The sequence below is a fragment of the Notechis scutatus genome, chromosome Z (assembly GCF_049901735.1).
Source record: "Notechis scutatus isolate UNSWTSFEM ecotype Mainland chromosome Z, rNotScu1.2, whole genome shotgun sequence".
In the NCBI taxonomy this organism is placed as follows: Eukaryota; Metazoa; Chordata; class Lepidosauria; order Squamata; family Elapidae; genus Notechis; species Notechis scutatus.
Genome location: NC_142025.1, coordinates 75,057,533 through 75,084,163, shown reverse-complemented (window position 1 = coordinate 75,084,163; position 26,631 = coordinate 75,057,533). Strand labels below are relative to the sequence as shown.

The following is a 26,631-nucleotide window of genomic DNA, read 5'->3' as shown; positions in this document are numbered from 1 at the left end:
GAAGTGGCCAACCATTTTTGAGTCATGGCACATTTGCATCAGACTGTGTCTTTGGCTTTTCGGGACCTATAGTTTCCCTCCCATCCACGGTAAACCCTCTTTCATTAGACAAGAGTTTTTATGGTTCTGGAACCACTCATCAGTTATGAGGATCTGTTTAAGCTTGGGTTGTCAGTTTGGAGGTCTCCCTTCATTTGTACTCTGGTCATCACTTTAGCGGCTAGCTGTGATGCTGGGAGCAATGATCTAATTATTTCTGGCTTATTATTATTGTACTGCTGCAATCTGGACAGAGCATCAGCCAGGAAGTTCCCCGGGAGGTATCGGAGGGCGAAATTGAAAAGTTGGAAGTACTGGGCCCAATGTACTTGTTTAGTGGATAATTTATGCAGAGTTTTAAGGGCTTTCAGGTTTTTGTGAAAGAATTCCCCCCCCCCTTCCAAGAAATGGCACCAGGTCAGAAGGAACCAATGGACAGAGTAGGCTTCCTTTTCCCAAATCGCCCATCATTGCTCCATGTCAGCCAGCTTTTTTGAGGTGTAAACACATGGCTGCAACTGCCCCTGCTCTTTTGCTGGAGGAGGACAGCTTTGATTGCTACATCACTGGCATCAGCTTGGATCACAAATGGGATTTCTGGGTCCAGGTGCTTTAAAACCAGCTCAGCAGAGAAAAGCCTTTTTAGCTTTCAAACACTGCTTGGCATTCCATCGTCCATTTTAAGGGCTGCCCTGGCTTGGGTTTCTCACTCCCTTTTGTCTTCAGTAAATTGGTGATAGGGAGAGCAATCTGGGCAAATGCTGAGATAAATTGCTGGTAGAAATTGGCGGAACCTAGAAAACTCTGTAGCTGCCTCCTTGTGCGTGGCAGAGCCCAGTCAAGTACTGCTCTAACCTTTTTTGGGTCTATCTCCACTCCTTACTGGGAGATGTGGTAGCCCAGGTAGTCTATTTTATCTTGATGAAATTCACATTTAATAGCTTAGCCTAAAGCAGGGGTGTCAAACTCGATTTCATTGAGGGCTGCATCAGGGTTGTGTTTGACTTTGGGGTGGGGGTGGGGATGGGTCAGCCAGGGTGGGCATAGCCAGCTTGACATCACTTATGTTGGGGCACCTGTGGTGGCTCAAGTGCTCTGCCAGTGAAGGTGGAGCTCAGGAGGCAGGCGTGCGGCCCTCGCAAGCTCCATTTTCAGCTGGGATGGCCTACTGCAACCCTCTGCCAGCAGAAACAGAGCTCAGATGGGCTGCTTGTAACCCTTGTGAGCTCCGTTGTAGGCTGGGGATGGCTCCTACAACACTGCCAATGAAAACAGAGCTCATGAGAGATGTGCAGCTCTCGCTAGCTCCGTTTTCAGCTGCAATGGCTTCCTGCAATCCTCTGCCAGTGAAAACGGTACTCCATTTTTGCTGGCAGAGGCACCACAGTCCTTTGCTGTTTCCAGGGCAGCCCCATGGGCCATATCTAAACACCTCAGGGGCCTTGAGTTTGATACTCCTGGCCTAGAGCTTTCCTGTGCGGAACTTCTTTAGGACCAATTTTATGTGCTCCACTTTGGTTTCCGGTGAGATTAATATGTCAACAAGGTAAACTAAAAATGCCTTATAGAGGTGCTAATGCAACACCTCATTGATTAGTTGCATGAACACAGCAGGGGCCCCTTCTAACCAAAAGGGCAGCACATTAAATTGGAAACATCCCAGTGGGCAATTGAATGCAGTTTTCCACTCGTCCCCTTCCATAATTCTAATTCAGTAATAGTCTTCACATAAGTTTCATTTGGAAAAAAATCTTTCCTTTCAAAAGATGGGCTAACATGAGGGGAAGGGGGTATTCTACGCACACTGCGTTCAGATCCCTATAATTGCATAAGTGCAAAGACCCATCTTCTCTCGGAAAAACACAGGGGCTGCCACTTTGGGTCTGGCTGGTTGAAAAAAACACAGAGGCTACATTTTTATCTATAAGATGTGTAACTCATCTAGCTCCCTAGAGGTCATGGAATATATCTTAGGTTTAGCTCTCTGGAGAATCTCAATGGCATAGTCTGTGGGCCTGTGAAGGGGCAGTTAATGTGAGCTTTCTTCACTGAACACTTCAGCTAGGTCCCTATATTCTCGGGGAATGCCTTGTGATGGCTTGATTTGTGCAGCAGCTGCCGGTTCCTCTCTCGGCCCACCTTTTCCTGAGTTTCGTTCGGTGCTGTCAGCCCCCATGAGAACATTAAGGGTCCCTCTTTCCAGTCTCCTACAGCTTTCCACATATTAGCAAGCAAGACCAAGGACCATGAGTCACTCCGTTCTGGGGATCACTATAAATGCTAAAGTCCCATTGTAGTCTTCCATGGTTAGTTCCAAGGGCTCATTGGCAAATGTGGCTGGCTCATGTGGCTCTCAGGTTTTCAAATGACTTCATCATGAAATGTATAACGTGTTTCTTGAGGCAGTCATCTTGGACCAGTTCTTTGGCCAGGTCCTCATGGTCCAAAAAGGCTTCCAGTTCACATTTTCAGCCTTGTTGCTGGCTGTAATGGGTGAGGGTGACCCCTTTGGTTCTCCCCTCCCAACTATCCCACTCCAATAGAACATCTCGGCTTCGTGGCATTTTCCATGGTGGCTGGCACTTCCACTGGGCATCTGAAGGCTGCGTCCAGTTGGATGGTGGTGGAGATCTCACCCCAGCACTCCCTCTCCCTGCTTGCTGCCCTGATTGGACATGGTTTGCAAATCTTCTCAGTAGAGTGATGTTTCTCTGGGCTGACCACTTTGCAGATCCTGCATAATGTAAGGACTTGCCTCTCTTCTCTGTTCAAGAAAGCAGAACTCTTGAAACAGGCATTATTTCAAAAGGGAATTTTTATTGAGGGGAAGTGATAGCAAGAAAACCAAGGCAGGATCTGAAGTTCCCGCTCAAAACCCATTAGATTAAACGTTGCAGAAAACCCTCTTATATGTTCAGTCCAAGCCAAGCCAATCTACAGGTGCGAAGTTATTTTGAGAACTTGAGCTGAGGAAAGTGATAAGACGTTGCTCTCAGGCGCCACTTTGGCCGTTCATTCGGAGCTGAGATGGCCCCAAGCAATTCCCTCCCCCTCCCTTTCCCAGGCAAGTATATCAAAGTGAGAAGAATGGGGGAAAAAACAGGAAACAGGAAAAGGGGTTGTAAAAGAATATGCAGGGCCCGGTCCCCAGCAGAATGGCAGTGTCCATATAGGGATGTATGGAGCCTGACACACATATCTCTTCTTCCTCATGCTCAGTATTCAAGTGATTATAAAAGTAGTTTTATTGACAGAGTAAAAACTCCTATGTATAAAAATCACTGGAAATCTCTTTCTTTGTATAACCTTATGTTCAGATTTTACTGAAGTGGGACTCGTTCCTTTTGATTCTGATAGGATTCCTCCCCAGCACTCAAGTTAATCATCCTCAATTGATTAGAGTAGATTCTTTTTATTGTCTGAAAATCTATTGGGCCAGGAATCTAATTTCTTCCAGCAGTTTTTCCAACGTAATACTCCTCAAAAGTATAGAAAAACTGCTTTATTCAGTTGCTAGGCAGGAAAATAGTATGAGAGTGATGAACTTCCTAATCTACAGATAACTTGGACCCCATTATTGTAAAGAGGTCAGTAAGCTGCAGTGTAAGTTCCAATCCTTAATTTTAATTTTAATTAAAATGGGAACGTAGCATGTTGCACTGTGAAGTGCACTGAGTATCATCTTTATTTGCAAGAAAGCATTTAGTACTTATTGACATTAAAAAATGGTGAGGTAATTGCAGGCCATCATTTTAAGATCCAGGAAAACAACAATAAACTGAATTTGTTAGGGAAGCATACTAAAATGCGGGAGGGACTAGATGCAGGAACAGCTTCACCAGTTTATTTTTTTACTGAATGAGTATTTTGTAGCTTGTCATATTTAAATAAGCCTTTTGAAGAGTGTAAGCACAACTTGTTTTCAAAATTTAAAGAAGCTTCTTAAGGCCATACAACACAAATAATGTTGTTTGTAGATTTGATATACAACTGAGAATAAATTTTATATTGTACATAAAAGGCTCATGCATTCTGTCTAGGACTAGGCATTGGAAAAAGTAGGGTCTGAAAGATGGAATCAAAACACCAGCAGCAGTTTTCAAACTGTGCTACCATCTTTCCATGGTCACAAGCAATTATTAGAGATTGTAGGGGTGTCTTTTCCATTAAAGTTGATCAGATAAATCAGGATCACTATCAAGAGTTACTTAAGTTTTTGCTTGGGCAAGTTAAGAACAAAACTCAGAGTAGGTTTTGAGATAATACCAAACTTATAACTCTATTGCTTTGTCAAAACATTATTTTAAGCATTGAGATGGGGAGATAAATAACAAAAGTTGGAGGGGATCTTGGAGGTCTTCTGGTCCATGGGTTGCCAACCTTTTGGACCTCAGGGACCACCAAACTCATAATTTTAAATCCCGGGGATCTCTAATATGAATTTTGACTGACGGTGGCTTGCTGACATTGATGGAGAAAGAGAGCGAGAGATCTGATCTAACCTCTCTCTACCTCCCCACACACAAACACAGAGGTAGGGGCCCACAACTGGTTGTCTTAACAACCAGTTATGTGGGCATGGTCTAATTTGTGGGTGTGGCTTGGTGGTCATGTGACTGGTTGGGCATGGCTTGTATGTAAATATTATAAATATTTATATAAATATTGAATTTTTTATTAAAAAGAGCGACTTTTACCCAAAATTAGGCAAAGCAGAAAGGCAGATTGAGTTACAGAATCATTCAGAGATCTATCTATCTGCCATCGGCTACCTGAGTCTGTCACATAAAATTTGCTTGCAAGCAAACTCACAAAATTAACTCACAACACACCATGTATGTAAATATTGAATTTTTTATAAAAAATTATCAACTTTTACCCAAAATCAGGCAAAGCAGGCAGGCAGATTGAGTTGCTCACAGATCTATCTATCTGCCATCGGCTACCTGAGTCTGTCACATAAAATTTGCTTGCCGTGAGTCTGCATTGAACAATAGAAGCTTCAGTCCTAAGGAAGGTTCAGCTCTGCTTAAAAGCAGAGCCGAAGATCTAAAGACTAGCTAGAAAGCAAGAAATGCAACGATTTCCTGCTTTCTAGCTAATCTAAATCTCCTGGCACAGCAGAACAGCTGATGGTTGGAAAAAGGAAAAATAGCAACTTAGCAGGCAAGTTTGCCAGGTAAGGAGTGAGTGGGCCGGGAGGGTTGTTGCGGGCCATGTGGGCGGCACAGCCTTGTGTTCCTGCACAGCCTGGATTAATTGCTTTGGGGGTTGCTTTGGGGGTGACATTTCTCTGCGGACCACCAAAATTTTCTCACGGACCACCAGTGGTCCCCAGCCCACCAGTGATCCTGGCCCACTGGTTGGCGACCATTGTTCTAGTCCATCTTGCTTAATCAGGAGACGTATACCATTCCAAACAAATGACTGTCCAGTCTCTTCTTATAAAAATGTGATAATGAAGCACTCACATCTGGAGGCAAGCTGTTCCACTTGATTCATTGATAGGAAATTTTTCCTTAATTCTTGGTTAGATCTCTGTTTGAAGTTTCCATCCATTACTTCTTATTCAGCCCTTAGGTACACTGGAGCAGTGGTTCCAAAAATGGGCGGTACTGCCCCCACGGTGGCGGTGGGAGATGCCTTAGGGGGCACTAAGAGGCAAGGAGGGCACTAAGAGGCGGCAGGGGAGCGTTCTAGGCACCGGCCCACAGTCTCACCCTATTGACTGTTGCACCGCTCTGGAGCCGGTGCCTTGAATACAGCAGCACATTAGGAAAGTAGGGCAAAGCCGCCGTGACTGCATTTGAGATGCTGGCTTTGGAGCGGTGCAACAATCAATGGGGTGAGCCTGTGAGGGTGACGCCTCGAACGCCCCCCCCTGCCGCTTCTCTCTGCCGGCTCCCTTGGGGTGCTAAGAAGCGGCAGGGGGGCGTTCGAGGCACTGGCACCGCAGGCTCATCCGATTGACTGTTGCACTGGAGCGGCGCAAGCGGCTCAATGGGGTGAGTCTATGGAGCTGGCATGTTGAATGCAGTGGCAGCAGCATGTTGGGAAAGTAGCTGTACTTTCCCAAAGTGCCGCCGCTGTCGCATTTTGTCTGTCTGTCCATCCATCCATCCAAAAGGTCTGCTTGCCTGCCTTCCTGCCTACCTGCCTGCCTGTCTTTCTGTCTGTCTACCTACCTACCTACCTATCTAACATAGATCTATCTACCTACCTATCTATCTCCAAAATGTCTGCCTGTCTGTCTTCCTGCCTGCCTGCCTGCCTACCTATCCATACGTTCATCCAAAAGGTCTGCCTGCCTGCCTGCCTGCCTATCTAGCTATCTACCAATATAGATCTATCTACCTACCTACCTGTTGTGCCTCCGAGGTTTGAACCTGGTCCGTCAGCAGATGTAGGCTCGAGTGATAAAGAAGATCTGGCATTGAGATTCGAGCCTGCATTATTGAGCGACGTTGAGAGGAGTCTGGGGGAGGAGGAGGAGTTGAATCTGAGAGATGAGCCTGATTTATTAGAAGTTTCAGAGGCGTCTTCCTCTTCTGGAACTCCCTCCCTGATTGCACCTCAGGTGTTAACTGTTAATCAGGAAAATGTGCCAGAGGCTTCAAGCGATGATGAAACTGCCGGATGCTGGCTTGATGCTAGGACTAGGAGAAGATTGAGACGTCAATCTCAATTAGAAAAGAGACGTCAAGCCAATGATTAATTAAAGAGACTGACACGCCCCTTCAGGGGATATATAAGGAGCGTGCTAACGCCTCTCCCCCGCTCTCGAAGCAAAGTGCTTTTGGATTCGAAAGAATACGTTTGAAGTGGCCGTGATTTATGGACAATTCAGACTTGCCAGACAAATTCCAGGAAGACTGCCAAGGACTGTGAAAACAGAGCAGTTAACTTTTTGTGCTGTGACTACCGCCGGTTGAACGCCATTACGGTGCGGAATAGTTATCCCTTGCCGCTCATTCCAGAGTTGATAGAGCGGTTGCGGGAGGCCACTATTTTCACGAAGCTCGATCTTCAAGGGTCCTACAACCTGGTGCAGATGCGCAAGGAGGACGAGTGGAAGATGGCGTTTGGCACCCGATACGGACATTTTGAATACACCGTAATGCCGTTTGGGTTGACCAACGCCCCCGCGGTTTTCCAGCATCTAATGAATGACATTTTACGGGACATGCTTGATCGGTTTGTGGTGGTGTACCTGAACGACATTTTGATCTATTTCCGGTCCAGGAAAAGCCACCTTCGCCAAGTCCGTCAGGTATTACAATGTCTTCGGGAGCATAAACTCTATGCGAAGCTGGAGAAATGCCTCTTTTTCCAAACTTCCATAGAGTTCTTGGGGCATATCATCTCTCCTGAGGGCATTGCCATTGACCCGAGGAAAGTAGAGGCCTTGTGTAGTTGGGAACCCCCTCGTCGAGTAAAGGACATGCAACGTCTCTTGGGGTTCGCTAATTACTACAGGACCTTCATCCCGGATTTTGCCAAGCTGACGGATCCCATAGCCCAGCTCCTTCGCAAGAAGGTCCTGTTCCAGTGGGGGCCCCCGCAGCAACAAGCTTTTAAGGCTCTAAAGAAAGCCTTCGTTGCCGAACCTATATTGAGGCATCCTGATCCGAATCGTCCATTTGTGGTCGAGACAGATGCCTCCAACGTAGCTATTGGGGCGGTGTTGCTACAAGCCCCAACGGATGATGCACCTCTTTTCCCGTGCGCATATTATTCAAGGAAGCTCACAACTTCTGAGCGCAATTATACCATTTTGGAAAAGGAGTTGCTGGCCATCAAGGCTGCGTTCGAGACCTGGCGACATCATCTGGAGGAGGCTCGGCACAAGGTGGAGGTTTGGACGGATCACCGTAACCTGGAACATTTGTCCACTGCCAAGAAGTTGAACCAACAACAGATCCGGTGGTCGTTGTTCTTCGCTAGGTTCAATTTTTCAGTCACATACGTTCCCAGTGGACAAAATCGGAGAGCAGATGCCCTATCTCGTAAACCCGAGTACCATAGTCCCGAGGACCCTCTTCCTCCACGTACGGTCCTGCCACCGGAATCTTTGGCTGTTATTCAGGACCCGGTGGATTTGAGGGCTCGAGTAAGAGAGGCACAGCGTGTAGATGCTTGGTCACAACAAAGAATGGGGGAAATTGGACCTGCCCCCCCATGGACTCTAGAGCAGGGCTTGCTACTGCATCGAGGACTATTGTACGTACCCACCAGGACGCTTAGAGCCCTCATCATGACTCAATGTCATGACAATCCTGCTGCTGCCCATTTTGGCTTCTTTAAAACTCTTCACCTAGTCACACGGACTTTTTGGTGGCCTCGAGTCCGACATGACGTCTTTTCTTACATCGCCTCTTGTATTACATGTCGACAAGCGAAGGCCGCATCGGGTGCGCCTCCTGGACTCCTTCAACCGCTGCCGACTCCGGGTAGACCATGGGGGGCAATCTCCATGGACTTTTTGACGCACTTGCCCTCGTCATCGGGTTATACGACGGTACTCGTGGTGGTTGACATGCTCACCAAGATGGCTCATTTTATCCCTTGTCAGAAGTTGCCATTGGCCCGCACTACTGCCCAGTTATTTCTGCAGCATGTTTTCCGCTTACATGGTCTGCCGGACAGGGTGGTTTCGGATCGCGGTGTCCAGTTTACTGCTCAGTTTTGGAAGAACCTCATGACGGCATTACAAGTGCAGGTGTGTTTGGCCTCGGCGCACCATCCGGAGACTGATGGCGGGACTGAAAAAGTGATTGCCATCCTCACCCAATATCTGAGATGTTTTGTCAACCATCGACAGAACGATTGGGTGACTTACCTCCCTTTGGCGGAGTTTGCCTTTAACAATTCGCAGCATATATCTACTCGCGTAATGCCGTTTTATGCGAACGTGGGCTACCATCCACGATTTTTCCCGTTGTCAATTGTGGACTCCCCGGTCCCAGAAATGCGAGAATTTCTCAAGGAGTTGCAGTCGGTTCACCGATTAGTGGCGCAACAACTGGAACGGGCGAAGGAGGACTACAAATGGTTTGCGGATTGTTCACGTCGGGCGACGCCTCCGCTAGCTGTGGGTGACAAGGTGTGGTTATTCACAAAGCACCTTCAGGTCGATCGCCCGATTAAGAAGTTGGACCACCGCTTCATTGGTCCATTCCCTATTGAGGCGGTCATCAATCCCGTCGCGTATCGACACACCCTGCCGCGCTCCGTGCGCTTTCATCCTGTCTTCCATTGTTCCCTTCTGGTTCCTCACTCCCCATCGTGTACACTCCGTTCTCCTGAAGGTACAGCTTCTCCATCGGTACCCAGTGATGAGACCGCCGCTGATGACACGGTCGTCAGTGTTCAGGATTCTCGTTGGCTAAAGGGGAGATTTCAATACTTTGCGGGCGGCTGGTGAATGGATCGGAGGTTCTCTCTTGGGTGGATGCTTCCATGATTTGTGCTCCGGACCTTATCCGGAGGTTCCATGAACACTTCCCATCGAAACCGCATCCGGCTCATCAGACTCGGGGGAAGGGCCCTGCGGTGAGGGATAGTGTTGTGCCTCCAAGGTTTGAACCTGGTCCGTCAGCAGATGTAGGCTCGAGTGATGAAGAAGATCTGGCATTGAGATTCGAACCTGCATTATTGAGCGACGTTGAGAGGAGTCTGGGGGAGGAGGAGGAGTTGAATCTGAGAGATGAGCCTGATTTATTAGAAGTTTCAGAGGCATCTTCCTCTTCTGGAACTCCCTCCCTGATTGCACCTCAGGTGTTAACTGTTAATCAGGAAAATGTGCCAGAGGCTTCAAGCGATGATGAAACTGCCGGATGCTGGCTTGATGCTAGGACTAGGAGAAGATTGAGACGTCAATCTCAATTAGAAAAAGACGTCAAGCCAATGATTAATTAAAGAGACTGACACGCCTTCAGGGGATATATAAGGAGCGTGCTAACGCCTCCCCGCTCAAGCAAAGTGCTTTTTGGATTCGAAAGAATACATTTGAAGCGGCCATCGTGATTTATGGACAATTCAGACTTGCCAGACAGATGCCAGGAAGACTGCCAAGGACTGTGAAAACAGCAGTTAACTCTTTTGGGTCTGGTTTTGTTTTGCTTGAATATTTGAACTCTGGAACTTTGGATTCTCACCTGTGGATACAACTCCGCATATGATATTTTCGGTGGGGATGCGTTTGGGGGCGACTGCAAAGTTGAATCCCTTGGAAAGGACATTAGTTTCTGCTATGGTGAGGGTTCTGTCCGATATGTTGTGTGCTGTTTGTTTCATGCATTGTTGTGGGGGGTGGGTGGGTTTCTGGCGTTTCTCTCGTCTGTGGAGTTTGTTGGTGGGTGTGTCTGTCTTGTGGGAGGTTTCTGTTTCGGCTCTCTAGAGGGCTAGTTGTTTGGATTTGTCCCAGTGTGCTGGGTGGATTTTGTTACTGAGTTTGAGGTGGAGAGTGAGTAGATCCCTGTTGGTTTGGTGTAGTAGGAATCTTTTCCTGTGGAGTTTGTTTCTGACTAGGGCTAATTCCATTCTTTTCAGGATCCTTTCAGTGGCTGAGGTTTTGGAATGGAGTTTGAGTTGGAAGCATGTGGGGATCACTTTTTTGTTTCGGCGATTGCGTAGGAATGTGTGGTCACATAAGATGGTGGCTCTTCAGACTTCGAGTTTTTCCTAGGTCCTGGTCACCCGGGAAAGTTTCCTCCCTGTAGAGGTAGGATATTTGTTTGTAGATTTTCACGGGTACATGTATGCAGGTTTTGGCATGTTCAGGTCTTTTCCCATGTAAGATTGAGAGTATCTTGGTGATGTTTCGACGAGGTTCCACTCTCCATCTTCAGGCTGGTGCTTTCAGCTTCGTGCTTGTGCGAGCAAAGCGTGATTGGAGCTGCCGTGTCTCTATAAATACTGGTGGGGAGGTGTGGTATGCTGGCTCTGTTGTAACTGGGCTGGTTGGCTGTCTTGTTATTTCATGATTAGTTGATGGAGTTGATGTTTGCAGCTTGGTTGGCTTTTTCGTAAGAACCTGTGTGGCTGAGGTACTGGCTGTGTGTCCATCAGCCTGCTGTGTTGTAACGACCTGGGTAATGGGCTGTGTGATGACCTTCTGAGTTCTATTGTTGTGACATCCTGGGTCTTGTACTGTAATCTCCTGGGTCGTTGGCTGTGTTGCAACATCCTGAGGTTTTGCGGTGTAACCTCCTGAGTTCTGTGATGTGATATCCTGAGCGGATGGCTGTGATGTAACATTCCGGGTTTTGGTTTGGCTCCGAGTTTGAGGTCTGGCTATGTGTTTATGGCGTGTGGCAGGCAGGCAGGCAGGCAGCCCTTATCATCAAATGAGTCCCAGCCACGAAAACCAACACCGGACCCAAAACAACACATGACGCCAACACCAATCTCCCTCACCAGACTCAAACCCAAACCCATCCCATAGACAAAAGGCAACCACCATCCAGAAACCAAACCACGGCTGCATCAACAGCTGCCACATACTCCGACCCCCAAACTAAGCAAACTCACACACACACACACACACACACACACACACAGAGCGCTGATGCATCAGATTGAAATGAGGCCTAGTTTAGACTGAGGCCCTTTTCCACATTGAAACATCTTTGCTAGCACATTGAAACCTTTTTGGCGTCTATTAAAGGTTTTGTGGACGAAACATGGTCAAGACTATCAGGAAGCTCTCACATTTTGTTGAAGCTTTAAACAGGATCCATTGGACCAGATCTCCACCCTAAAAAATTACTTTTCCCCAATGTATTACAGTGCCAATTCTGAAGAAGCTAAAACCAAAATGTACTGGTAAATTACAAGGAGACCACACACACATACACACACACACACACACACACACACACACACACGCTCCCTTCTAAACCTACTGGAGCAGGTGATTGAACTAGAATTGATATCTCATTATCTTTTTGCTCCCTCCCTCCTTTATTTATTTCTTTTTCTTTCTGTCCCTTCCTTCCATCCCCCCTTTCTTTGTCTATCCCCTTTTCTTTCTTGCCCTTTTCTCTTTCTTTTCTTCCTTCTCTCTTTCTCTCTCTCTTTCTTTTCTCTGTCTCTCTTTCCCTCTTTCAGGCTCACCCCATTGACTTGGTGCACTGCTCCATTTGGATTTGCTTGGGCAGGTCCCTCCGGTGCAGTGGGCTCAATGGGGTGGACCTGTGGGGCCGGCACCTAGAACGCGGCAGTGGCGGCACGTTTGAAAAGTAGAGCAAAGCCAGAGGTCGGTAATTTTTGCTGCAAAGAATCACAAAAGCTTCTGGGTTGTGCACAAGAAGGGACACACATGTCAATGAAATTCAGCAACATAAAATAAAGAAATACAAATAAAACAAATCAACAAGAATCGGCAAAGCATCTCTGATTAGATTCTATTCACTACTAGAATCTAATCAGAGATGTTTTGCCGATTCTAGTCCAATGACCTGCTCCAGCAGGGTTGGAAGAGAGTATGTGTGTATGTGTGTGCATGGCTGTCAAAACTCCAAAAACAGGTCAAGTAGCTCTGGGGAGGCCAGTCATAAATTAAAACACTTGCTAAACAACCGGCCATTAAGTGAGGACCACTTGTATTTGGATTGCCAGTCACCTGGCCACGCCCACCCAGTCACGACCACCAAACCACACCTACCCAGTCATGTGACCAGCAAGCCATGCACACCCAATCACATGACCAAGCCATGCCCACCCAGTCACGTGACCAGCAAACCACACCCTCAAATTAGGCCACACCCACAGAAATTTGAATCCCACCCCTGGGTGGGGGGCACCGAGGGCGGTGGACTGAAAAAGTTTGGGAACCACTGCACTGGAGAATAGGTTGACTCTTCTGTGTCACAGCCCCTCAAAGATTGGCAGATTGTTATCATGTCATGCCTAGTCCTTCTGTTGGTTAGAATAGACCCACCCACTTCCTGCAATCATTCATCATACACTTTAGCCTCCAGTACCCTAATTATTGCTTTTCTTTGCACACTTTCTAGGGCAGGGGTGTCAAACTGGATTTCTTTAAGGGCCGGATCAGCATTGTAGTTGTCCTCCATGGGCTGCGGGGGGCAGGGCAAGGAATGTGGGGAGGGAAATGGACAGATGCCTCCTGCAGCATCCTGCCGTAAAATGGGCTGGGGATGCACATGTGGCCCTTCCACAGCCCGTTTTGGCTGGCAGAGGCACCATTGACCAGTTCTGTTATATTTCTAGGCTGGCCCCATAGGCCAGATTTAAGTACCCTGCGGGCTGGATTTGGCCCAAGGGCCTTGAGTTTGATACCGCTGTTCTAGAGTGTCAACATCTTTTTTTGTATTGTGATGACCAAAAATAGTTGCAGTATTCCAAGTGAGGTCTTACCAGTGCAATAGAAAACAGTAATAACACTTCGTGTTATCTTGATTTATCCCTCGATTGATGCAGCTTAGGACTGCACTGGCTTTTTGGCATCTGCTACACACTGCTGGCTCATACTTAAGTGGTTGTCTACTAGGGCACCTAAATTCCTCCCTTAATTACTGCTATTAAGCCACATATATCTATTCTGTACCTGTGTATCTGTTTTTTATTGCCTAAGTGTAACCTTAACTTTTCTCACCACTGAATTGCATTTGTTGGATAGGGTCCAGTATTCAGTTGTTTTGGACCTTGAGCCTATGTTCGAAAGTGTTGGCTATTCCCACCAGTTTTGTGCTGTCTGCAAATTTGATGAGCTCCCTTCTATCTCTTATCTAAATTGTTTATAAAGATGTTGAAGAGACTGGACCTAAGACAGACCTTGGGGTACTCCACTGCATGCTTCCTTCCTTTTAGATGTAATTCCATTGAAGACTATGTTGAGTGCAGTTGGTCAGCCAGTTACAAATACATCTGATGGTCTTGCTATTCCATATTTTTCTATCCTACCACGTAGTAGGCTATGATCTACTTTATCAAATCCTTTACTAAGGTCTAAGTAAACTGCATTTGCAGCATTTCCTTAATCCACTAATGTAGACATTTGTCCAAGAATGCAGTGCTTATATTAGCAATAGCACTTATATACTGCTTCACAGTGCTTTACAGCCCTCTCTAAGCGGTTTACAGAATCAACATATTTTCCCCAGCAAACTGGGTCCTCATTTTACCGACCTTGGAAGGATGGAAAGCTGAGTCAACCTTGAACCGGTGAGATTCAAACTGCTAGCAGTCGGCAGTCAGCAGAATTAGCCTGCAATACTGCATTCTAACTAACCACTGTGCTATCACAGCTCTTAATAATTTGTTGTTTCTAGGTGTTCACAGATCCATTGCTTAATTATCTTTTCTAGGTTTGTTGTTGGCTAGTGATTTTTGTGCAGTGTGTAGTAGTATACAGATGGTCCTTGAGTTATGATAGTTCACTTATTGAACATTCAAAATTATGATAGATATATCAAACATACTGTTTCAAAATTACTATGGTCACAGCACCCTGCAGCATTCAATCTTAATAACAGCCATGCAGATGCTGCAGCATCTCCCCCCTCTATCCCCATCCCACCCCGATGGGATCCTGCGGGTCCTGGCTTGTTCTCAATGTTTCCTAGAAGAAGTTGCCATTTTCAGCTCTCTGGCAATTACTTAGGAAATGGTGATTGCTTTTGGAACTTATTTGGAACTGATCAGGTAGTTGTCAGTAGATTGAAAATATCTCCTGGTTCTTGATAGGCTTTGGGAAGTCAGTCCCTGCAAGCAAAGGCAGCAACTTTAGGATGAGCTTTCAGAGTTTTTCTTTTTAATCCCCTCCCTCCCTCTCTCCCTCCCTCTCTCAGAAAGGCACGTTTCTTCAATTAAGAAAACTAAAAAAATGCTGGGAGGCTAAGACTTCTTGATCCCCCTCCCCCATTACGTGTTAAAATCAAATTCCCTGCCTCTCCTCCAATCTCTATTCCTTTTAAAAATCTTACCTTCACTGCAGGTTGAAGAGTAAAGCAAAGGCAGTAAGTAAGCAAAAAAAGCTTCCTGCAGCTTTTTGGCTTTACCTGAAAAAAAAATGCAACTCAAAAAGTTTAATCTTTTAGGAGTCAGCTAGAACTCCTCTAAATGGTTTTTTCTGTTTGTGTCTGCTTTTAGAATCCAGCTAGGACACCAAAGCAAGTCATAGCTGCATTGTAAGAGTAGTATAACAGCAAAAAACTCCAAACACTCAGCTTCTGCTCTATATTCTGCATGTTTTGTGCTCTTGCTGAAATTTTATGAGCTGAATTTCTGCAACTCCTGGAGACAAAAAGCTGTAGGAAGTTTTTGCTTGCTTGCAGTCTCCTGATAACCGTATTCCACTCAAGAATCTGCAAGCTCATTTAATGAATGCGCTGGGAGAACAGGGATGGTTGGTCATTATTTGAGGCAGTTCATTTAATATCTGTTCTGACTTCTGACCCTAATGAGCAGGCTAAATTTTAACTCCAGGACTAACTGTATCTGGAACATCTGTAACATGCTAGTGAAGTTCAGTGACTATTTTTGCCCAACATTAATTTCAACCAACTCAGTAGTTTTTATTTATGAGAGGAGATCCAGAAAATCATTTTGAGGGAGGTTTTGGTATTAGACTTTAAGAAGCCCTGCCATAGACAAATGATTGCAGCAGAACAGTTTATTTATAATCATTGTTAAGTTGCTGGATCAAATATTTTGCATTTAAAAGTGAAAGCGGGGGTGGGAATGGGTAGAAAAAATACCAAATATCAAAACCATTTTAAAAATATTATTTTCAGATTATTTCTCAAGATGAAGCAGACAGAAGAGGGAAGGTCTATGATAAATACATGTGCAGCTTTCTATTCAATTTGAATAATGGTATGTATATTGCTGTCTTCAACCTTCTACTTTATTCAAATTTCTTATCTCAATTATTGGCCACAATACTAATGTTGCTTCCAGTTATCTAATCAGAATTGCTGAGATTTTAGGTTTGAAATGTTTAAGGTTCTTAGCAATGGAAGAAAATGTTTTAATGTTAAATGTTATCAGGAATTGAAAACCTAACAAACAATGATAAAAAGCAGATTAATTTGTAGATGTGAGCAGCAAAGATGACACTTCATGAAAACCAAAGAAGTGTTAATTGACTAAAATACCCAGAATATTTTATATAAAGTATTTAAATAAATATTATGTATGATACTTGATAAACGGAAAGTTATAAGCCAAATCAGTAATTAAAGCATAATAACTCAAATGACAGATAAAGCTTTATTTGCAGAATGAGTTATTTTTTTTCTAAGAATCTTACTATATTTCCTAATTTTCAGGCAGTTGTGAATTTATCTGTTGTTTTTAATTTAGATTTTGTGGTTGATGCAACACGGAAGGGTAACAAAATAAGATTTGCAAACCATTCAGTCAATCCCAACTGCTATGCAAAAGGTAAATATCGATACAGAAGTATATCATACTCATTTTTTAAACTGAAGATTTTTGTAAAATCTTTCCTCAACTTCACTTTTTCTTTTACAGTTATGATGGTTAATGGAGATCATAGAATAGGCATATTCGCTAAGAGAGCCATTCAGACTGGTGAAGAGCTCTTTTTTGATTACAGGTAGGGATAATGCTAAAACCTAAATTGGGGAAATAATATATTTCAGTATGTAAATAATGAGAATACTTATACTAGCTTTTATCAATAAAGAATTGCAAAAAATATATGTAGTCAGAATTATTAATTGTAAGCTCATAAATTATTGGATGTAGGGTAATCAATTTCATTTCTATGGTGTGTTTTTTAAAATACATTTTTTGGGTGACTGGGAACCCTTTATTGTTTTGATTTGGCAAAATATAGAAAGAAGTGTCATGATGCCACCTTAAAGAAAAGTTAAAATTATAATTGTACTTCTTAACGGTTGTAAAGATTGGAAGCCACTATATCTTTAACCCTCTACTTTTCTTTATAAAAAGTAGCTTTTCAAAAGCTTTTTAGATTCATTTTTCTCATTTTATTTTACTTTGCACTATTACTGTTAAATGTTTTTGATAAAACTTATACATACATGTACACACACGTAGTATTCTTAGGTCACTCTGCTTTAAAAATAATTAAATACAACTTATTTATCTTTTTCTAGATATAGTCAGGCTGACGCCCTCAAGTATGTAGGCATTGAAAGAGAAATGGAAATCCCTTGATACCAACTACCTCGCCTATAAAACAGCTGCCTTATCTTCAGGAGTTTCTACTACTGTGGGCAATTTTATTTTTAAAAACTGAATTGATGCAATTTGGAATGCAAAATTTGCAAAGTACTGTACCTGTAATTTATATTGACAGATTTTAAAATCAACTTTTTAATGCCTTTTCACCAGCTGCAACATATTTTGTACCATTGATCTTTTGCAATAATGCAGTGTGGTACACTTTTTGAACCTTGAATAAAGGATACTTGAACTTTGAATTCATATTGTATGTTGCCATCTTTAAATAAAGGCTTGGCTGAATGTATAAATGTAAAAATATTTGAAAGTGTATTTTTTACATGAAAAATCTGCTAAATAATTTTAACAAAATTAACCAAACTTGAATCAAAAATACCTGTGAAAAAATGAATACTTTATTGATCCTATAAAGATCACTTTACCACAAGAGCAGTTTTAGTGTTTGTCCCAATTAATTGCATGCTCACCAAGTCTTTAGACTTTACAGAATCTTATCAACACATGATGTGACAAGGGATTGTTTTTAGAGCCTGACAAGTTTTAGGCTGAGAAGGGGCTGTTGGTCCAAGGTTAGCTACCTGGCTTCTGTGCCTAGCAGAAAAGTAGAACCTGCTTTTTAAGTTCAGTTATTTTAACCATTATATCCTACTGGTACTATTTTTTTTACATCAAGAGCTGTATGTTGTTAAACTTTTTTGTCCTAGTGAACTTTATTCGTCTTTTTACAATGAAGTATAAAAAGGTCTACAAATATAGCATGTGTGCTCACCATGACTGCTTCTGCTCTCCCCTCATTCTTCAACATGCTGTAGAAAAATTCTATACAACAGCAGAAGCTTATCTCTAGTAGCTATCTCTACTTGAACTCAGTGTCTCTCTCTCTGTGTCTGTGTATACACACACATAAGACAGAATCCCTAATAAACCTGCAGATTGCACGCATCAGAACCAATGTTCCCACTAGTTAAATATGAGTGCACGTAATATAACTTCCTGTCACTAAAAGTACTATTCAGCAATAAAGTGCGGATGAAATATTCTTACATGTGGGACACAGGTAGTCCTCATGTTACAAGAGTTCATTTAGTGGCCATTCAAAGTTATAACAGCACTGAAAAAAATGACTTATGACTGTTTTTTATGCTTACAACCATTGCAGCAGTTCCATGGTCATATAATCAAAATTCGGATTTTGCAAATAATGGTTAGTGTCAGAGGGGAAGCCAGATTCACTTAATACTTGTGTTACTAACTTAACTGCAGCGAGTCACTTAACTGTGACAAGAAGGGTGATAAAATTGGGCAAAACTAACTTAGCAAATGTCCCATTTAGCAACAGAAATGTTTGGCTCAATGGTGATTGTAAACTGAGGACTACCTGTACTTATTTTTTCCTTTCCTCTGTTTCAAAGGAAATGGATCAAGACTGATTTGAGCTTTGTGAAGTTTTACTTGTGGTGGCACTAGAGATAATACTGAAAGCAAAACAGTACCCAGATCATCTGGCTTTCATATTCATTGCTCCTTTTATTTACATTTAAGAAAGATAGTCATGTAACTTAACAATAAACCAAATGCAAGTTGTACAGAATTTTTTTATTTATCGCACATTAAAAAATGAAACACACTATACAAATGATTTTTCATAGCAGATTACACATGTGCCCAAATCAGATTCTCTCAAAGTGCTGCCAACGTGTATAAGTGCTGTCTGGGGAAACAGCTCTTCTTTGTATAGCCCAGGGGTCTGCAACCTTAAACAAAGAGACATTGGGACCCATTTCCCACAGAAAACAAAACACCGGGAGTCATGAAATCTGTGGGCAGGGCCAACTCGATGTTACTCTCCCACCTAGTCACATCTGGTCATTAGGGCAGCGAACCGGTTATTAAAAAACACCAGGAATCACAAAACCCTTTTGACATCTCACTCTCCCCCCCTTGTCTCTTCCCCTCTCCCTCTCTCCCCCATCTGTCTCTCCATCTCCCCTCCCACGTCTCTGCCTTTTGATTCCCCCCCCCCGCCATGTGTGTACCTCTTGCTCAGTGTCTCCTCGGAAAGCCGAGGCTTGGCCAAGACTGCGAGCTCTTCTTGGGGCTCTTTGCTACTCCTTAGCAACTTTTTGGAAAACCAGTTGGCTGAGAAATGAGTGTGAGCCATGGCCTTCCTCCCCCTTTCTCTTATGACCCCCTGGCTAGCTGTGGAGGAGCCTGGAGGGTGCGCACCAGTGGGGAGATCCTCAAGCGAGTGGCCACCCACCCCACGCACGCCTTTGCTGTACTTTGGCCAAGCCCAGCTGCTTGCTTGAGGGTTTCCCTGCTCGTGCACACCTTCCTGACCCTGCCACAGCTGGCCAGGGGATTGCAAGAGAAGGGGGGGGTCACCCAAAGGAAGCCTCCGCCATGGCTCGCACTTGTACCTCAGCCAGCCAGGATTTCCAAAAAGTTGGCAAGAAGAAGTAGCGAAGACCAAAAGAGAGGAGAGAGACAGACAGAGATAGAGAGGGGAGGGTAGACTGGTTGACGGGCAAGTGTCTTTGGTGAGGGCACTCTGGCTTTCTCTGAGCCTGACCCCCCAGGGTGGGCATGTGAGGTTCGGCAAGGCCAGCCCCCTTTCCCCACTGCCCTGAGCTTCTTAAAGCTGCGGCTGGGACTGCAGGCCCATCCCCCCTTCCGTTGTCCCCTCCTGGATCCCATTCCCACCCCACCTGCCCTTAGTGAGGCTGGCGTCAGTTGCGGCCGGGTTGGGTGTTTCAGGGCAAAGAGCAGGTTGCACGTCTCCCCAAGACCAACAAGGGCTGGAAGAAGCTACAGCAAAAGTGAGGCGCCTGAGAATCAGCCTCAGCCACTTCTCCATCCCCTGCCATCGCCCTTACCTTCTGAGGCCACGGGAAGAATGACTGGGAGGGGAGGGCGAGGGGTGGGGCCAGCCAGTGGAGCCACAGCAGAATGCCCAAAGAAACGCATGTAGCTTTGGAGTCATGGGTTGCCGATACCCAATATAGCCAATGTATTGATTTATATGCAGTAGCATGCAACCTCCAGTAGAGAAGGTTTCAGATTCCATTCTGTTCTTAAATTAGATTAAATGGCATTGGTGTCCATATTTACAAACTTGAAATGTATCAATCCTGAGCAGGTGTGATGTAATTCTAGGACTGGCAGATGGTAGTCCTGATCTTAATTATAAAAATGGAGGTCCAGACAACAGCAGACTAACAAGTTTTATTCTCTTTCAAACTTGTTACAATTAAAGAGTGCACAGATATCTGCTACAAATTGTTAAGCCAAATAACTGTAGGTGTCCTTTTCACCATCCACCCGCTCCAAGTATTCCTTCTCTATTAGAATATCAATGCACTTCTGAAAATAGAAAAAAAAATATTCTGAGATGTTTTTAACCATTTTTATCCTGTGATTCTCAGTGTTTAACAAGCTTTAACAATGATTTAACTAGGGAAGACATACCACAAAACTTTTCTTAACCTGACATTAAAGAAATGGATATGGGGAAAGGCCAAAAGAAATGGTAACTGCTAATTACTGTTAGTATTAATAGGTAACCATTACCTGTTATTATCAAAAAACTTAAAGAAAACAAAAAGATTCATAAAGTACACATATTGCATCTACAAAATAATTGAATTTATCACCTAATAATGGTAGAGAGGTTTCAAAGGGAATTGAAGTACAAGCATAGCTAAAAAGTTGAGTTTGATTATAAGAAAGTAAGTGTTCTATTCCACACGGTAAGTTTAAACATAAACATGTAACTGAAGTTACTTACATTTTTCTGGATGCTGTTTAACTTATAACTTTCTTCTAATAGCTTAATTTAGTGCAGTGCCACATATTTTCAATACGCTAAAAGTAGAGTTTTCCTGTTAAGTAATCTTCATGCAAATGAGTATATCAATGTTTGGCAAGCTACGACTTCTACCTTGTAGATCAGGGGTGTCATACTTGATTTCATTGAGGGCTGCATCAGGGTTGTGTTTGATCTTGGTGAGCTGGGGTAGGGTGGCCAGCTCAATGTCACTTGTGTAGGGGGTGCCAGTGGCATCCCAAGCACTCTGCCAGTGAAAATGGGCTCTCAAGCTCTGGTTTTGGCTGTGACAGCCTCCTGCAACCCTCTGCCAGTGAAAACAGAGCTTGGGAGGGCCACGCGCAGCCTCCCGACCTTCATTTTCACTGGCAGAGGCACTGCAGGCCAGTCTTTCATTGTTTCCAGGGTGTTCCACAGGGGACCAGATCTTTCATTGTCCCACAGGGCCAGATCTAAGCACCAAATCTAGCGCCCGGGCATTGAATTTGACACCCCTATTCTAGATAATTCTTTGGTTCAAGGGCCACGGCCCAGTGCCAGGCTGGTCCAGAATCAGAATGTGGAAGTGGTGGATGAACACACATGAAGCTGCATTTGTGAAAGTGGTGCACATAAAACTATCCCTTCTCCTTCCCCACCCTGCTGCCACTGCCAGTCTCCAGAGCCAGAAGGTTGAAGACTGTTGCTTTAGACAAACCTTTATTACTGGGACTCGTGGTTTGAATCTTGATGACAGCTGGGTAAGCACTTCTCCAAGCAACTGCTGATGCTTAAGGACTTTTCTCATCTTCATAATCCTTACAATAGCAGCCTAATATACACAACATTTAGAGTTAAAAGTCCAATCCTTGATCAACAAATACTACCAAAGGCTAATAATCATCAAAGGTGTACAGAGATGATTTTTATTTTAAAGATGGATGAATGCTAGCCAGTATATCATTTGATTGTGACAATTTCACAACAAAAATAAACTAGGTTAAATCTTGAGACATTTAAATTAGATTAGATTAGATTCAACTTTATTGTCATTGCCATGGATACAGGCAACAAAATGCAGTTAGCATCCAACCAGAAGTGCAAAACAACAGTAAAATATAAATGTATGTATGCAAATATGCAAGGCATCTATGAATATGTCAATGGAAAACACAACAAAATGTATGTACACGAGTACACAAAGATAAGTGTGACTGCACATATAAGCATATACAACTGTACAAAATGTTTATGGACACACTGAATATAAATACAAATGCACAGAGAATTATACAAAATACATCATATATTATCAAGGGAAGGATCAGCATATGTGTGGGGACAAACGAACTGAGGAGTTCAGCAAGGAAACCGCTGTGTGGTAAAAGCTGTTCCCTAGCCTGCTGGTCTTAGACTGCAGGCACCTGAACCTCCTCCCAGATGGAAGAAGAGTAAACAGTTTGTGGGCTGGATGGAAGGGGTCCTTAACTATGCTGTGGGCTTTACACAGAAATCATTTCCTCTGAATGTCCACAATGGCAGGAAGTGGATTCCCTATAATGCATTGGGCGGTTTTCACCACCCTCTGTAATGCCTTTTTTTCTTTTATAGTGCAATTTCCATACCAAACTGAGATACAGCTGGTTAGGATGCTCTCGACTGTGCAGCGGTAGAAATTAGTCAGAATAGCTGAGGAAAGGTGATTCTTTCTCATACATCCTACATAGATCCTACAAATACATCCTACACAGATATAATAGTTGTCTCTGACTCATATATATCAACCAAGGAATGTAGGGAAAACTGATTTTTTCTGCCAGGACCATTTCTATAAGGATAGAGAATAGCAACTTCGATCAGAATACACATGCAAATGAATTATACAAATGTCAAATTAGGTGCTGCTTTGAGTCAGAGAAACAAAATTCAAATAAATTTTAAAATGGTTTTAAATTGTGTTACTATATTTTTTTTCATTTTCTATAAATGTCCAAGGACAAAGAGATAAAAAGGGGTTCAAAACTGTGTTCTGTTTGCTTTCTTTGTAAGAATCCTTCTTAAAGGATCAGTGAAAGGAACCTCAGGAGCAATAATTACAAATGATATTTATATGACCATGAGGACCCTCTGTGTCTCAAGTAGTCAGCACTCAAATTCAGCGCAGTTGTAAGTTCGAACATGCTGAAAAAGTGGCTGTTCAACGAGTACCACTTATTGTATCTGAAATATATCTCAGATAGCATATATGACAAAAACTAGAGGATCTCAAGAACTAGCCTAAGTAGACCATGATGTATCAATAATCCAAATACCATATGCATAGTCATTTTCATGAAGACAGATTAAATTCTTTCCAAGCAATGAAACCTGTACATAGATCATATTTAGTATATGATTGGGAAATGAAGATTTCAATGGGCAGTTACCACACTGCTAGCAATAAAAACTTACTAACAATAGCATTTACTATTGTGGAAAAAATTATATTTAACAGCATTATTAAATAAGCTGCTAGCCACCGAAAATTCCAGAGTACCTGAATCAGGAGTTTTCTATCTTCCTCTATATTTTTGTGTGTTGTTTCCTGTTCCTGCTTCTGTTCAGTCTTCATTGGCACATTTATATTCACTCGCAATTTTTTGCTGCCAAGAAAATTTAGGCAAATAATTAGTTCTATAAAACAGAAATGAAGACCTACAGAAACCTTATGATGAAACATTAGTGAAAGGCAATATAATTAATCTAACAAAGGCAGGAGTCTTTTTTCTGTTGAATGCTGCATTAGATAATCCATAGTTATATCTTTTCTTATTTCTCAGAAGGCTTAAAATTAATGCTTGCAAACAGGATATCTTAAAATTGGACTGTGACCTATCCATTGTTTAAACTCCCACTCTCTCCTAAGCATCTGGTTAAAAACACAAAATAAACATATCGATCAATAGTTTTACAGATAGTATCTCAATTGCATTTTTCTTAAAATATTGCTCTGTGCAGCCTACATTATGACCAGATTCAACTGAAACAAACATTTCCAACAAGCATATGTACTGATAGCAATCTTTATAGTATCTAGTAAATTAAATTATCATGTTAATTACATAGATAAAAACAGTCATAACCACTGAATAATTTAAAAATACTGCCTTCCGACATATGTTTCAAAAAGTTATTACATATATTCTATTCATCTCTGTTGGTTTGTTGCTATTGAATTGGCCTTAACTCTAACTTAAAGCCTACCTCCAGATTCTCAATTAAAAGGCATCCATCTTTTTACTTGGCTCTAAACTTCCCCGACCATAGATTACCACTCGTGTGCATATATTTTGATTATTGTGATTTTTGTCATAAAAATGGCCTTATCCTTCAGAATCTTATCCCAACTCGTGATCACTTTCCTCTATAATCAACTTTTATAGAGATGATAGAGAAGAATGTTTATTTCTTCAGCACATTATCCATCTTCATTAATGAAGAAACAAAAAGCTTGACTTCTTGGTTCTCAGCAGTAACTTTATTAAGTTTGCAGGTTGATATTTAACAGTATTCCAAATTTTTCCACTTTTACTGTGATAATTTCTACTGTTTATTTTTGGTTGACAAGGACTCTTTTGTATTAGTATATACAAGTTATGTTATATTTAGTGTTTTGACTTATATTTTTTTCTAATCCTGCTAATCTAATATTTAGCATATAAATTAAATTACTATATTTAGTAATTATATTTAGTCTTTAGTAATTATATTTAGTTTTGCTATTTTCAAAACAGAAAAAGTATATAGCTGCTCCCTTCATTTATATATCTTCTGTTATCTGATTGATCTCCTGCCTCTTTATTTTTTCTGAAACCTACCTGTTTAATCTGGCATTTCTCTATCCATACAAGTATATTAAGCAAAATGGTTTGTGAAGAATTTCAATGATTCAGTGACATTTTTTTGTATGTTGGTCAAATTTTTGCAATCTTTATTCATATGAAGCAGTTATAATGAACTGATTTTTCTCCTGAAGTTTTGAACAATCCAATGGGTATTTCAGGTTCATCTCATACGGGTCTCCTATTCTGATTTCAAATTTCAGAATGCGTCCGAGAAGTCCATTTCACTAATCCATACATTATTTTACAATTTATATACATAATTTCTACATTGAGAAGCTATGCAGTTTTAATGTTTGCCTCTTTAGGGAATGTAAAATTTAGCTACTTGGAAACATGATGGGGATTCTAGATATGATTCACAGCTGAAGAACAGCATCACGAGTTGTCAATTTAAACTTTCTTTTTTTAAAAAAAACTTTATTGATTTTACAATTAAAATAAATGAACAAAGACATACGTAACATAGAAAAATAAAGAAAAATTAAAAAACGAATAAAAGACAGTTCCATTATCGATAGTTTGTGGTTCCTTATTTGTATCATTATTGGTGTCATATTTACAATTAAAGCTTAATGCGAATATATAGTTATTACAGTTATAACTTAGCCTCCTTTACAGTTTATTGTTGTTTATTATTATATTATCTATCTTCATTCTATCCAATCATACCTACAGTTCCAACTCTTATAATATTCTGATAATTCTTTGTCTCTAAATGCTAGGGCCAATTTATCCATTTCTGCACAACTTACTATTTTCTGAATAGCCATTTCCTCTGTTGGAATATAAGATTGTTTCCAACATTGTGCAAAGGCCAATCTAGCTGCCGTGAGTATGTGTAATATTATGTATTTGGCTTTTTGGGGAATTGTCTATTAAATATCCCTAGTAAGAAGAATTCTGGTTTGAGTTCAATCTGTTCAGTTGTAATTTCTTTCCTCCAACCATTTTTTAATTCTCCACAATATTTTTGGGCTTCTGTACAGGACCACCACATGTGGTAGAATGTTCCATGTTTCTTTTTGCACTTCCAGCAATTCAGATTCATGTTGGGGAACATCTTTGCTAGTCTCGAAGGAGGGAGATGCCATCTGTAGAACATTTTATAGGCATTTTCTTTGTATGTTGCCGATTTTGTAATTTTATTATTTCTGGTCCAAATCTTTTCCCATTCTATTAAAGTAATGCTGCGTCCTATATTTCTACTCCAAGCTATCATATTACCTTTGACTACTTCCTCCTCTAGTTCTATCTCTAACAGGTAATTATAAAATTTTGTTATTTTTTTCTAGATTCTAGATTTGATTTACAGCTGAAGAACAGCATCACAAGTTGTCAATTTAAACTTTCTAAAAGCCAAAATTTAATTCTAGTCAGTCTCCACTCATTTGAAGTGAGCAAAACTGATACAGAAGTGTAGGGCTTTGGAATAGTATTTTGACAGAAATGCAAACATGTTATTGCAATCATTAATAAATACAGACAGACCTTTTCAGACATTTAATCCACTATCTTAAGAAAACAATTCTAACTAGAATTTCAATTCTGAAATTTTATTCAATTATCTTTCTTACTTTTTGTAGCCAAGGTACAATTTTATTAAAGTATCCAGTTTCAATTCCACTTCATCAACATTTGCATTTTCATCTTCTAAAACCTATGAAAAATCAAAAAGAGCCATGTCAGAACATATTTACAAAT

General features: G+C 42.1%; 2 protein-coding genes across 10 annotated transcripts in view; one reads left to right on the top strand and one right to left on the bottom strand.

Moving 5' to 3' along the window:
- EZH2 (enhancer of zeste 2 polycomb repressive complex 2 subunit) overlaps positions 1-17,539 on the top strand; it is an 89,937-nt gene extending 72,398 nt beyond the window's left edge. For 6 of the 7 annotated variants that reach the window (XM_087947032.1, XM_026681931.2, XM_026681929.2 and 3 more), the window contains 4 exons: positions 15,801-15,882; positions 16,372-16,452; positions 16,543-16,627; positions 17,154-17,539. In XM_087947032.1, the coding sequence (XP_087803158.1) occupies positions 15,801-15,882; positions 16,372-16,452; positions 16,543-16,627; positions 17,154-17,214 (309 nt within the window). In that variant the 3' untranslated portion in view covers positions 17,215-17,539. Of the gene's footprint in view, positions 1-15,800; positions 15,883-16,371; positions 16,453-16,542; positions 16,628-17,135 lie in introns of all 7 variants that reach the window. The other variant, XM_087947031.1, reaches the window with a different exon arrangement.
- A 2,912-nt stretch (positions 17,540-20,451) lies between these two features.
- Positions 20,452-26,631, bottom strand: part of CUL1 (cullin 1) — a 70,936-nt gene continuing 64,756 nt past the window's right edge. For all 3 annotated transcript variants that reach the window (XM_026681927.2, XM_026681926.2, XM_087947028.1), the window contains exons 19-22: positions 26,505-26,587; positions 23,583-23,688; positions 21,765-21,878; positions 20,452-20,604 (exon numbers count right to left, since the gene is read on the bottom strand). In XM_026681927.2, coding sequence (XP_026537712.1) covers positions 20,524-20,604; positions 21,765-21,878; positions 23,583-23,688; positions 26,505-26,587 — 384 coding nt within the window. In that variant the 3' untranslated portion in view covers positions 20,452-20,523. The remainder of the gene's footprint in view (positions 20,605-21,764; positions 21,879-23,582; positions 23,689-26,504; positions 26,588-26,631) is intronic.